This window comes from Cavia porcellus, unplaced genomic scaffold (assembly GCF_034190915.1).
Source record: "Cavia porcellus strain 051 isolate PalLab524CR breed Dunkin Hartley unplaced genomic scaffold, mCavPor4.1 scaffold_10, whole genome shotgun sequence".
In the NCBI taxonomy this organism is placed as follows: domain Eukaryota; kingdom Metazoa; phylum Chordata; class Mammalia; order Rodentia; family Caviidae; genus Cavia; species Cavia porcellus.
In genome coordinates this window covers 68,181,882-68,196,370 of record NW_026947493.1, presented here as the reverse complement: position 1 = coordinate 68,196,370, position 14,489 = coordinate 68,181,882, and the positions used below count along the sequence as shown (strand labels likewise).

At 38.7% G+C, this 14,489-nt stretch overlaps 1 protein-coding gene across 2 annotated transcripts in view; it reads right to left on the bottom strand.

Moving 5' to 3' along the window:
• The window catches only part of Ints8 (integrator complex subunit 8), a 55,422-nt gene that overhangs the window by 20,892 nt on the left and 20,041 nt on the right, over nucleotides 1-14,489 (bottom strand). For both annotated transcript variants that reach the window (XM_003479929.5, XM_013143832.3), the window contains exons 11-16: nucleotides 13,879-13,949; nucleotides 12,594-12,769; nucleotides 10,597-10,730; nucleotides 8,451-8,561; nucleotides 5,841-6,042; nucleotides 2,463-2,584 (exon numbers count right to left, since the gene is read on the bottom strand). In XM_003479929.5, coding sequence (XP_003479977.1) covers nucleotides 2,463-2,584; nucleotides 5,841-6,042; nucleotides 8,451-8,561; nucleotides 10,597-10,730; nucleotides 12,594-12,769; nucleotides 13,879-13,949 — 816 coding nt within the window. The remainder of the gene's footprint in view (nucleotides 1-2,462; nucleotides 2,585-5,840; nucleotides 6,043-8,450; nucleotides 8,562-10,596; nucleotides 10,731-12,593; nucleotides 12,770-13,878; nucleotides 13,950-14,489) is intronic.

The window sequence follows — 14,489 nt, the reverse complement described above, 5'->3', positions numbered from 1 at the left end:
ACTACCTAGAATATATAAAGTACTTGAAAAAATCAGATCCCCCCAAATTTAAAGACACAATTCAAAGATGGGCATCTGAAATGAATAGACACTTCTCAGATAAAGAAGTAAAAACGGCAAATACATGAAAAAATGCTCAATTATCACTGGTTATACGAGAGACACAAATTCAAACAATGTGGAGACTCTATCTCACTCCAGAAAGAATGACTATTTATCAAGAAATCAACCAATGACAAATTCTGGTGGGGCTGAAGGGAAAAAAGAACCTTTCTCCACTGTTGGTAGGAGTGTACACTGGTGCAACTACTGTGGAAATTGGTGTGGAGATTCCTCAAAACAAACAAGACTACAGAATCTACTGAATCCAGCTATTCCTCTACTTGGTATCTTCTCAAAAGTATTAAAAACTGTTGGAGACAATTGAGTGACTCCCTTGAATGCAGAACAATTGCTGCAACTTTGGTTATTTGGAGACGAATTTCCTTATACTGATATATACAGAGCTGACTATGGTATTTCCTTCTTTCTTCAGTTGGCTCTAAGCATTGCAAATAAGGCTAGCTAGATACTGGTATGTAATCTCTAAAGCCATCAGACAGTTTCCTGTTTCCTGGTATGTAATCTCTAAAGCCATCAGTCCCCTGCTTCCTTAAATAGTGCTCTCTATAAAAGATATGAGCACATCGGAACTGTAGAGCCATCGGCTCCAGGAATGTCAACTGGGTATGAGCCTGGAGATAAAGAGGCTATGACTCCCCAGGGCATAAAGCTCTACACATCAGAAACTGAAGCAACAAGCCTCCAAAAACAATTCAGTTGCCACCTTAATTGAATTATGCAAACTGATTTTTTTGCATATCTTTATCTCTGCATCCTGCAGAGATGCTTTTCTCCCTACCTGGCTAGCCAGTTCAAGTTACTCATGTAATTCCCACCATCCTCACTGTCACTCATCCTCAAGCCACCCTCTTCTTCACAAGATAATAAATGCTGGGAGAGGCCTAGGGTCAGGGCCTTTGTCCACACATCCTCATAGGTATTGGATTTAGGACATCTTGGAAGCCCTTAACCTGGAATATGTTTTGGTGCCTTTACCTCACCGTGGGTTGCACTGGAGGTAGTAAATTGGAATTAACTTGCTGGGATTCCAATAACATCTCAAGGGGATTATAAATATAACTTTTTGGATTGTGAGGAAGACTGGAAAAGAGATTACAAGAGATTGCATGACTGTACTCTGTAATGGGGATTACAATAAAAAACACAGTAACACAGTGATAATATACATACCCATGATATGGCACAGTCTATCATAGCTAAATATCGCAAACAGTCAAATGCCCATGAATGGAAGAATGTATAAAGAAGATACAGTTTTTTAATGCAATGGAGTACTTCTCTGCCATAGGAAGGACAAGCTTGAAACATTTCTAGGTAAATGGATGCACCTTGAGACCATACTCTTAAGTGAAATAAACAGGACACACAGGTATAATATTGCATTGTTTCTCCAGTGAGAAAATGAAAGTGCAAATAAGAACTAAAATGTATAATACAAATTGGGAAATGGGAAGAAAATATTCAAATGAGAAGGGGAACAAGGGCAGGAGGGGGAGAAAGAAAAAGAAAAAAGAATGGGAGGAAATCATGGAAACAAAGGTAACTGTAAATAAAGGGGGAAGGGCTGAAGGAGGGAAGTGGGACGGGGGAAAACTGGAAGCTATATCACGTACATGTACAAATTTGCTAGGATGGATGTTATCAGAATGTATATCTAAAATGTATCAAAAGAATGAAAGAATGATTGATTCTAGGTTACAGAGGACACACAAGACTAAGGAAAATAAGAGATAATAAACAGACACAGATTTTTTGCAAATGGGAAGGAATCAAGAGGATGTAAAAAGAATGAAGATGTGTCATGTATATAAGATGAATCATCATATACTGCAGACAAAACCAACAAAAATAAACAAGTCAGAGGAGAAAAATTAAGATGACTAAACAGCCTCCAAATTACTGAATGAATTCTTTCACGCAGGTATAGTTAACATGTTACTAATTTATGAGATTCGAGCACATACATCAAACTTAGGAAGAGTAATCAGATTCTAAAGAACAGTAAGATGCTCAAATGAAAAATGATATAATTCCTTCTGAGGGTATAGAGGGTGGTCATACCATAGCACTCAAAGCCCAGAAATTTAAGTTATTTCTTCCTACTTTTTGAGTCTACCAAAGTCTTGACTGTGAGTTTAATAAGTCAGATTTGCATCTTCCAAATTATGGGCCAGTAGAGAGAAGCATAAGAGAAGGCAAAGTGCCTGAATTATTAAAGCTATGTTGGAACTACAAACACCTACCTTATCTTATACTACATTACAGAAATCAAACAAGTTCCCAAAGTAGTATTACAGTAATACCATTAGAATAATTACTTTAGATTAAATATTAATTACCTTTACATATGGATTATTCTGAAGCAAAAATGCAGGAACTTGCAGTGTAAGATATTCATTTTCTCTCCAATTTAACATAAAAGCAACACATTCCTCAGCTACAACTTGACGAAGAGGAATATCTAAAAAGGAAAAACAAAACAAAACCCAGCGGGAATTACCGTAACATTAAAATATTTAGAGAAGAAAACAAACATCTGCTTAGGTTTCAATTGAAAAAACAAAAAGCCACAGATGAAAAAATATTAACATTTTATGCTCTCCTATAAAAGTTTAGCATTTCCCAACACCAGATAGCCATGGTGCCCATTATTAAAACATTATCCTGAAGTCTAAGAGCTGCTACATGTTCAGATGAGCAATATCAGACCAACAAAATAAGCACAATATGGTATGGTATAAACTTTTAGGATATTCAAGCAAAGAAATAGGTAAACTATAAAACTGTAGTAAATTTACTAATGTATTTATCCCTTTCAATAATCTTTCTGATTGAAATGTAAAACAAGTCACTTTTTCATTCGAAAAATACTGTACCATGAAGAACTTTAAATAAAATTCACTCGATATTTGAACATTGTCTTTGAAATAAATATTAAGGACACCATAATCTGCTGTGAATTTTTGTGGCTCCAAGTGGATAATTTCAGGTTTTAATATACTTCATGAAAAAGGACCACAATGAGCCCTAGCCAACAATGTAAGACCTAACAAAGGCACTGAACTCCTTTTCTATAGGACCTGTATTCCTCAGCCTGTTTTCATTTCTTAGATAATTCATATGGTTATTTCTTTATAGCTCGTTTCACTTACTCCAAAATGGGGGAGGGAAGAATAAAAATACATTATTTGGATCATCTCATAAAATACAGATTGTAGCTGGACATGGTTTTGCACTTCTATAATCCCAGCACTCGGGAGGCTGAGGCAAGAGAATCGTTTGCAAGTTCAAGACCAGCCTGGGCCACAAAGTGAGCCCAAGGCCAGCCAGAACTGCACAGTGAGACCCTGTCTCATAAATAAATAAAGTAAAATACAAAATGAAACAAAAGGGAAATTGAGCCAGGAATGGTGGTATGTACTAAGGAGTCCAGCCCGAGGTACAGGACTTCAATGTAGCCTGAACTCTACAGTACCCTATCTCAAAAAAATAAAAAGGACAGTGCACTGAAATCACAGTCCTGACTCTTAATCTCTGTGTACCTCAGTTACCTGATTTACAAAATGAGGACCATGAAATAGTAGCTACTTCATGAGTTATGCACCCAAAGCTCTTAGAACAATGTCTAACAGGTAGGTAGCACTAACAAATGTTAAAGACTTTAAAATTCTTTTTGCTATAAAGAAAAATCATGCACCAGGGATACGGCTCAGGAGCACAATGCCTGCCTGGCCAAGTGCAAGGTCGTGAGTTCAATTCAATTTCTGGTACCAAAATAAATTAAAAAATAAAATGTGAAAAACAAATCTTTCACTTTTAACACGTACACAGATACATGTGTGCATTGACATTTAATGCCATCTACTATCAGATCCATTTTTATTTAGACATGATAGCAAAGGGAGACTTAGGCATTAGAGCTCACAAGGATGCTACAGTGCTAAACACAGTGATTCCTGTATCTGATGCTGGAAATGAAGATGTAAAAATTAAATCAATCCCTAAAACTGCAGAGGGCCAGCCGCGGTTACGGTCTGGGCACACTGTGAGCACCTTTTTGTGGTACTGGAATTGAACCCAGGGCTCTGCACAGTGGTCAAGTGTTCCATCACAGAACTACATGCCCAGATCTTTTTTATTTATCTATCCATCTATTTATTTATGTATTTTGGTACCAGGGATTGAACTCATGACCTTGCACTTGCCAGGGAGGCGCTTACATCACTGAGCTAAATCCCTAGCCCCTATTTTTTTTAATTTTGAAAAGGCTTCTACTATGTTGCTCAGGCTGAGCCTCAAATATGCGCCGCCTCCTGAGTACCTGGGACTTCAGGTATATGCCACCTTGACTGGTATTAAAACCTTCCATTTTACTGCTTATCGTATTAAATGTATATAGTTTGACTTGACTGCTCTAAATATATTTATGAGCATCTATGAAATTAAGAAACTGCTTTACCTAAGATTTGCATCTGACACAGATGTTTACAGGATGTACACTTTCACAGTAACACATTCACCACTGGAACTGGGCACTCGAGCTCCATCCTAAAAGTAGTCACAAATGAATCACTGGCCCACTTAGCAATCAGTCTCAAGGACATCTGCCAGGAGTGAGGAAATAACCCTTCGACTTGTACCCCCAAAGACAGTGACCCCTAACAGAGTATCTTAAAATTCTAATAAAAGGCAGGCCTGGTGGTACATGCCTGTAGTCTCAGTTACTCGGGAGGCTGAGTCAGGAGGATCATATGAGCCTGAGAGTTCAATGCCAGCCTGAATAGCATAGCAAGACCTTGTCTCAAAAAGAATGGGGGGGGGGACAGGGATTTAGCTCACTGGTATAAGCACCTGCCTAGCAAGTGCAAGGTTGTGAATTCAATCCCTGGTACCAAAAAAAAAAAAAAAAAAGAATCGGGGAGAGGGTAGTTTCTATAGTTTTGAACAGTTCGTGGGCACCTGGAACTTTAGAATGTGACCTTATTTGGAAATAAGGAATAAGATCTCTGCATCAGTAATTAATAAGATAAAGCCTTATGTTTGGGGAACACACTAAATCCACGGCCTACTGTCTTTCCACAAGACAGACAGACAGACAGACAGACAGACACACACACATACACACACACACACGCACGCACTAAGGCACGGAGAGTGCAATGTTACAGCTACAAACCAAGGAAGTACCAGAAATTGCCAAGAATCTCCAGCTCAGAGAAGACAAGGAAGGTCTGTGCCCAGAGCCTGAGGGAGAAAGGCCCGGAGATCTCCGATTTCACATGTCTAGCTTCCACAATTGTGAGACAATAAACTTCTACTAAGTCACTCAGCTTGTGGTGTTTTGTATGGAAATTCTAGGAATAAACAGTTTTCTCCATTTTCTCTAATGTCCTCAAGTGCCGTACAAAGCCAAATTATGTTTCAGGAAAAAAATAACTTTTTTATAGATGGTACAAGGTCAAATAAATGTTCTCTGAAACACAGTAAAAAGTCAAATTTAAGGGCTAGGCATAGTGGTTCACGCCTCTAACCTCAGCCTGCAGTAGGAGACTGAGGCAAGAGGATCACTGGAGGGCAAGGCCAGCCTGGACTACAAAGTGAGTTTAGGCCAGTCTAAACTGCATAATGAAAACTTGTTTCAAAAAAGGAAAAATAAAACTCCTCTACAGAGTCACCTGAATACTAAATCTGAGTTGGACTTTATGAACCAGACTTACCAGGAAGCCTCATTTCCAAGTATCCTCGCACCCTGCTGATGAGGTCAGAAGGAGGTCTCTCTCCTGACTGCCCGGCTCCAGCTTCATGGGTGTGAATATCCAAAAGCAACATCTCATTCAGCATGACCTGACGAAGTTTTGGTGAAAACTCTGTTACCAACTCCAAACAAGCAGCAAACAGCTGTTTAGCATGGGGAAAGTCCTATAAAAGAAATAACAAAATAGCTTGAGTCATCCTCCTGCTAGAATCAAAAGTTGTGTGCCTTCTCGAGTACGAAATACTCAGTGGATTCAGAAGAATAATTCAACACATATGAAAAAAAATGTACCACAATCTTCTAGTGGGCACATGTTAAAATGATAATTTAGATATACTGAGCTATACAAAATATATTATTAAAAGCAACACCTCAGTTGTATTTTTGTAAGTGAGGGCTATTGGGCAAGATAGGTAGCTTACTGCCAAAGTACTTGCCGAGTACACATGAGCCCCTAGGTCTGATATCCAAAAACGAAAAAAAATCAACTTTTTCAAAAGTGGGCTTCTCTAACATAAATTACCTGCATGGCTCCAATTATATTTCACTGCTCATGTCAGCGGGGAGCCACTTTGCTGTGAATCACACAGTACTGGATCCTCTGCCCCATCTCCAGTTTCTGGCTCAGCAGGTCAAAGGTAGAGCCACAATCTGCATTTCTAAAGCGTTCCCATGTGTAGCAGATGCTGCTAGTTAAGAATTCCTGGTCTAGCGCAATATCTTCAAAAGAGTGTTTGCTTACTTTTTATTCAAAATAATAATGTAAAAGTATTTATGTTCCTATATAAATTTTGTAGTTGAAAAGGTCCTTTATTTTTAGGTTAATTTTAGGGAAATGCAAAGGCTATTACTCTTTGTATAGTAAAAACACTGACTTTTAAATAATTGTATCTTGTCTTTTTAAAAGCATACATACAATTCAGGGATATGTGTAACAATGTATGTGCAAGATTTGTTCAATGAAAATTACAAAACATTTCAAATATAGCAAAACCAAAGGATAAATACCATTTCGTAACTTAATACAAAGCTACAGTGTGCCTCATTTCCAGCCCATTTAGTTGGCAGATAAATGTCAACTGTGAAGATGGGTGGGAGGAAAGAACCAACGCGACATGCAGAGTATGTATTTTCAGGCAGATCATTTTAGGAAAGAATACACAAGGAAGATGAGAAATTACGAACTGCTTCTGTTCCCCTTAAAACCACAATGTCTACAAAGCCAGGCACAACAGCACATGAATACCCCCAGCTACTTAAAAGGCAGGACTCCAGGAATTCAATAGCAGCCTCGGCAATGTACTGACACCCACATTATCTGTATTACTTCTAGCTGTGAGCTCAGTTAGGAGAATGTTGGTGCAGAAACACCAACAAAGCACACAGGAGTCTTTATGGACTAGGTCTTAATCCTGGGGTATCAAATGATGAACTGTTCCTAAATAACTGCTTCCACTTTCTTCATATACCATCCTTGTCCTTGAGCATTTCCTCATGGTATTATCTTCTGCCTTTAGTATCTTTCACCGTCCTCTATTTAGCTAACCAATTTTCAGTTTAGTTTTAGGTTAGGGGTTCTAACTTCAAATGCTAGCTTCAGTCTTCCTACTGCTATCATTTGTGTGATTACACTATCTTATATGATATAATAGTGTACTGATGTCCTCCTCCCCAAACAGACTGCAAGCTTCTTACATAACTAAACTATAAGCTGAATGTAGTGGTGCATAAGTGTTAATCCAGCTATTCAGCAGAAGGTTCTCAAATTTGAGGCCAGCTTGGGAACCTGAGCAAAGTGCCATTTCAAAATAAAAAATAGAATATGAGGGTGATCTGGTTGATCTGGCAGGCTAGGTGTTTGGTCAAAGAGAATGACCACCAATAGAGGAGGACTGTTTCCCGGTCCAGGGAATACCTGTAGCTGCGCTCTCCTGCTGGAATTTCCAAGCAAGCTCTCAAAATAAAAAAGGGCTGAGGATACAGCTCAGTGTAGATCATCCCTGGGTTCAATCCCCAGTCCTTAAAAAAAGGCAGAGCAGGGCCGAGGATTTAGCTCAGTGGTTCAAGTGCTTGCTTGGTAAGCACAAGACCAATGATCCCAGTACCAAAAAAAAAGGCAGAGGGCTTAAAAAACCTTTGGGGCCAGGAATATAACTCAGTGGCATAAGCACCTGCCTGGCAAGCACAACACCCTGAGTTTGATTCCTGGCACCAAAAAAAAATTTTTGTACACAAACTTCACCAATTTAATCCTAAAGAACACAAATATTTTTCATATTCCCTAGGTTTGTTTCTAGTTTGTTCTTGTTTTAAAGAGATGGGGTCTCACTATGTTGTCCAAGCTGACCCCGAACTCCGAGGCTAGTGGTAGTAAACCTTTCAAAGCTTTCAATGAGGCAAGCAGCCTGCTGTAGCACGCGTGCCTAGGCTCACACCACTGTTCTAGGCTCAAGCAGTCCTCTTGCCTCAGCCTCCAAAGCAGCTGGAACTTCAGGCACATGCTGCCACAGCTGGCTTCTAGACTTCTAGAAAGCATAATCATAACAAGTGGTCAATGTACATTTTTACTCACCTTAACAGCACTGCAGTGTAAACCTTTGGCCATGAGAATGTAAACCAAATCTCTTGTTAAATTGTCCTTAATTCCCAGAATAACACTACTATACACAGAAGGTACTTCCCACTAGAAAAAACAAAAATATGTAAACACACATAGAGAAGCCAAATCTAGGTAAGAATCTTTGAATAACCCTCCAGCATATAAAAACTATTCATAGACGGTTTTCCAAAGGAAGGGAAAATGACTGGTACAATGAGACACGAATCAAAATGAACATTTTCACTAAATGAACAATAACGAGTGGATTAGAACTTTCTGAGGGATAATGGATGGGAAAAAAACACAAACACAAGGAGCTTTATGTTTTAACTCATGTGAGCCTCACCATACTATGATGCAAGTTCTTTAATCCCCCATTTCACAAATTAAAAAACAGACACACAGAAGTAAATTCTCTGAGATCACATAGTTAAGCACAAAGATAGGATTCCAACTCAAGCAAGCAGTTGGTCCCAGAAGTGCCTCTTTTATTGTGCTCCACTGTACTATACTTCACCTTAAACGGTAACAGCACTAAATTGCATCACTACAGAGGACTGATTAATGCCTACCATTTTTCATTTCATTGCACTTGTACTTTGTAAGCCCAATAAAATATAAGCGAATTTTCAGCTGCTTTTTTGTTCGACAGGAGAAAACTATGCAATTGTTATAAAGCCACAGTCCTTTAAATTTCTTCTATGGGGATTATTTTGTTTTTATTTCTAAGCTACATTGTAATTAAAGTTTTTAAAAGCTATTTTCAAGTTAGGCATTGTGGTGCCTGCCAGTAATCCCAGCACGCAGGAGGGAGGCTGAGGCAGGAAGATCGCCAAGAGTTTGAGGCCAACCTGGACTATATAGTGAGTTCAAGGCCAGCCTGAACTCTAAAGTGAGACCCTGGCTCAAAATACTAAATACATACACACACACACACACACACACACACACACACACACACACACACACAAACAGATGCTTTTATTTGTACTTCCTATGCAGGAAACTTTTAAATATGTAACTTCAGAAATAAATTTATTTTATGCAGGGGCTTTTAAAAGAACATTTAGACAGACATGGCACATGCCTGTAATCTCAACCCTCAGGAAGCTGAGACAGGAGGATTACTGTGAGTTCCAAGGCCAGCATGCAATACATAGTGAGACACTGCCTCAAAAACAAAACAAAGCAAAAAAAAAAAAAAAAAAAAACCAAAACCCAAAAAAACTGAAAAGCATTTAAAGGCAAAATGTTCCATAAGGAAGTTTTTAGTAAACTGGTTCTGCAGTGGGCTTTCAATTTCATGACAGTACTAAAAGCAAAAACAAGGGCCAGGAGGACGCACAGCTCAGTGGTAGGATGTGTGCCCGGCCTCATGTGGCCCTGGGTTGAGACCTCAGGATGGGGTGGGAGGACACATTACACACTGACAGTTAAAGACGTCATGCACAGTATGCACGTCTACAGCTCTATTAGAAATGCACACAGATGCTTTCACCACTTTTTTTTGTTGGTGGTTTGTTTTGTTTTTTGTTTTTGAGGCAGTGTCTTGCTATGTAATTCAGTCAGGTCTTAAACTCACTATGTAGCCCAGGCTGGCCTCAAACTCAGGGAAATCCTCTTGCCTCAGTCTCCCGAGTGCTGGAATTACAGGTATGCACCACCATATCCAGCACATTTTTAGATATTATCAATTTAATAGTATCTTTTCTTTCTTTGGACATTTTTTTCTTTTTTGGTTTTTTGCTTTTTTGGGGTACTGGGGACCAAACCCAGGGCCCTGTGCATGCAAGGCCAGCACTCTACCACTGAGCCACATCTCCAGCCCCATGGACATTTTCGTTTTTTGTCAGTGTATGTTAAAGTACAATTACGGGGGCTAGGGGTTTAGCTCAGTGGTATAAGCGCCTGCCTTGCAAACAGGCAGTTGTGAGTTCGATCCCCGGTACCGATAAAAAGGAAAAAGACAAAAAAAAAAAAAAAGTACAATTACGGTCACGTGAAGGTCCCAAAATTAACTAAAAGGAAATTCTTATTCTCAAAAAGGACAAAGAAAACCTCTTCCTTCAAATCATACTAGAAAAGAAAGACAACTTCCACTAAATAGAGGGTTTCTTACCTTATTAGACACTGTCCAAAACTGACGCTCTGAAGTCATACCATGTAACTCAATTAAAATCTGTCGAATCCTCCAGGGATCTACTGACAGTATAAGCTGATGTTCCAACTGGCCAATGTTGACACTTGCTGAAGCTAAGAAAAAATGGAAGAGAGTTTCTTTCTTTTTGGAAGGACAAGGTCTCACAATGTAGTTCAGGCTGGTCTTAAATTCACAGTAATCCTCCTGCCTCAGCCTTCAGAGTGCTGGGGATTACAGACATGCGTCACAATGCCCAGAAGAGTTTATTTCATAATGACTTAATTCAAGGGTAAATGCAAATCTGTAAATACAAGAATGACAAGTGAAACTGTGTTGACTTGTTTAAGTATTGTAAGTTGGAAGGAGCAATCATCTTAAGAACTGACCCATTTAACATAATGTAAATCCTCATTCAGAAAACATACAATTGTATGACCTCTGCATGTAGTAAGTGAATACATTTATGTGAAAGGTTGTCTTTTTTTTACTTTTTCCATAAAGTTCATGTTAGCTAAAATAATTCAAGGAACAAGAATTCAAAAAGATGTGCCAGGCACAGTGGTGCATGCCTATAAACCCAGCACTCACTGAGTTGAGGCAGGAAGATCACTGCAAGTTCAAGGCCAGCCCAGACTAAGTGAGTTCAAAGCTAGCCTGAGCTCCATAGTTAAACCCTGTCTCTAAAAAAACCCCACAAAAACAAAAGCAACAAACAAACAAAAAACTTCATGTTCCACTGTTATGTGCCATTCCAAAAATAGAACACTAAGCATAAAAGGATTAAAAGTAAGAAACTGGTTCATGGAAAGACTAGGTAGGATATATAAGAACTCATGTACAAAAGATTCCTACTTTTAAGTGATAGGTAGTAATGATTCACACATAAAATGTAAATTTCAAGCAGAGCTTGTTAGTGCACACCAGCAGTCCCAAGTACTCTGGGAGGCTGAGGCAGGAGGATTGAAAGTTCAAACCCAGCTTGGGCAGTTCAGTTATTTAATGAGACCCTGTCACAAAATTTAAAAGAAGGGCACGTAACAAGCTCTGTACAAGGCTCCTGAGTTCAATAACCAGTATTAAAAAAAACCTTTTTAATCAATATCAAAAATGTGAAAAAAAATAAAAACAAAGTTGTGGTTTTTTTTGAAGGGAGAAAAAAAGGGAAGAGGCATTTCCTTCCCAGAGAACCAGAAATGATCATTAAGACTTCTAATTACAGCTCAGCTATCAGACAGTTATTAATTCATTTCTGGCATTTCGTGTGTGTTAACATTCTTTCCTTTAAAACTCCATGTTCAACAGTTTAAGCATAGGGAGGGTCAAAATATGGGGAGGGTAAAATTCTGCTTTGATTAAACCACTGGAAATCTCTGCCTCATCTATATTGTTTTGAAGTTTATGGTTCTTGCTAATAAGCAGCACTGTATTTCGAGTTATAAATAAGGGCAAAAATGAGAGAAAATAAGCAAATAAATAAAATGGAGGGGCTGTAGGTACTACTGTCCATGATAGGGGGCCTCCCTAGCACCTGTGAGGCCCAGAGTGCAACCCTTCTACACTAAAACTGATCATGTAGAAAATGGCGAAATTGCCAAAGAAAAATTGTTTAGCCAGCATGGAACAGCAACGTGGAACAGTTGAGAAGCAGAAACGCATACTTTCCTGGGTCCCAGCATCCCTATCCCTTCCTGCCTTCTTGTTTTTACCTCCAAGAACACATCAGCAGTATGTTTACTTTCATCTATTTCCTAGCTAAAGTCTTGTATGTATTTACACCTTACTCTTCAATAACCACAGCTTCAGCAGAGTCCCAGCACCTAACTGCTCTACAGAAATCTGACTACAGCAGACACAAACATTTCTATTAATTACTGACACAAGTATAAACTGAAGCAAATACCAGGAAAACCTTCCTGTTAGTTTTCAATGCAAAGACAAAATGGGCCAAGAGCTTGGCGTTAGCATGGGGAGCTGACCTGGGATATCATAAAATGAAGTGACAGGGTTAATGCACAGGTTTATTCTAGGTGATCTCTTCCTCATCTGATCAACGAGCAGCTTTCGCTCTTCATCTTTCAACAAAGTGATGAAAAGCTCATGTGAAGAAATCATGAAAACATACTGCAGATCTTCCAGCCCCAAACACACATTCCTAGAACAGTAAGAAACATTGTAAAACAAAAAGTGCACAATTTAGTTTGGGGGAGATCATATCAATCAATTTTTATTAATAACCCATCATTTCATAAACCATTAATAATCCACTATTTCATAAACTATGTAACAATATTTTGAGTTGGTTTTAAAATTTCCTATGGTGAAGCATAGTGGCTCACACCTGTAATCCCAGTGCTGAGGCAAGAGGATCATTCCAAATTCATGGTCAGCCTAGATTATACAGCAAGACCCTATCTCAAAAAAATAAAATTTCCTTTAGTCATTATTTCAATTTTTGTTTGTTTGGTTTTTTTTGAGATAGGGTCTTGAAGCTGGGGATTTAGCTCAACGGCATAAGCACCTGCCTGGCAAGTGTGAGGTTGGCAGTTCCATGCCTGGTACCAAACAAAACAAAACAAACCACTGAGATAGGATCTTGCTATATAGAGCAAACTAACCTTGAACTCCCTTGTGTATCCCAGGCTGGCCTCAAACTCATAGTGATCCTCCTGTCTTAGCCTCCCGAGTGCTGGCATTACAAGCATGCACCACCATGCACAGCTATTATCTCAAATTCTAATGCGAATGTCATGGTTTATGTTGGTGGCCCCCAGGCCTCATGTGTTTACATTATGCATCTGCGATTGGTTCACTGTGCAGTGCTTGGATTGATGGCATCAGTGCAGGATGTGATGTAATGGCAGGAAGAAGGTGTGTCTTACACTTGCCAGTTTTGGCTTGCTGTTTATAGCCGCCATAAACTGCACCCCCCGCCATGCCACCCTGCCTTGGAGCCACCTGAGTACGAGCTGAAATCTCCAAAAACTGTAAGAAATAAACCTTTACTTTCCCAAATTTGACCATCAGGTATTTTGTCTCAGTGACCAGTAAAAAGTAACTAAGACAGTGAATGATACAATATACAAAACAAAGGTAACTGTATAATTCTAATGCTTCATGTGGCTATTCAAATTTCAATTAAACCTTAACTGTTTCTCAAATATAAGTTACTGGCTGGGTATAAGATATGCAGGACAAATATAAAAGGGACAGCTAATAAACAACACTTTTCTCACAGGAGTTTATTAAAAGAAAGATACTTACTTTAGAAAAGCAGCCATGTTTCCTTTCAAAGATTCTGAAGCTTTTTCTAAATTTACTGATCTTGAACATACCTAGAAAATTGAATAATTTTCATTAGGATATGGATACTTTGAAAAATGTAGATCATACTTGAAACTTTTGATTTAAAAACTGAATTTTACTACTTCAACCTTATATTAATCATAAATTTGGTTAGGTAATTTAACATATAAGATCACAAAGAATCCATTAAAAAAGGGGGAATAGATCGTGTCTTTTTGTTTGTTTGTTTGAATGGTACCAGGAATCAAACTAATGACATTACGCTTGCCAGGAAGGTGCTTATGCTGCTGAGCTAACTCCTTGGCCCCAATTTTTTTTTTTTTTTGAGATAGGGTCTCACTATGTAGTGCAGATTGGTGTTAAACTCAAGTCAATACTCCTGCTTCAGCCTCCTGATCCTTCTGCCTCCATGTTATTACTGGGATTACAGACAAGTGCTGGGATTATAGGTGTATCAGAATGCCTGGGAGCAATTTTAATAACCATAGATATTTATATGATTCAGCATACTATATGGTTCATTCAGAATTTTTAAAGTATGCTGCTATATCAAAAGAAGTAATAAACTT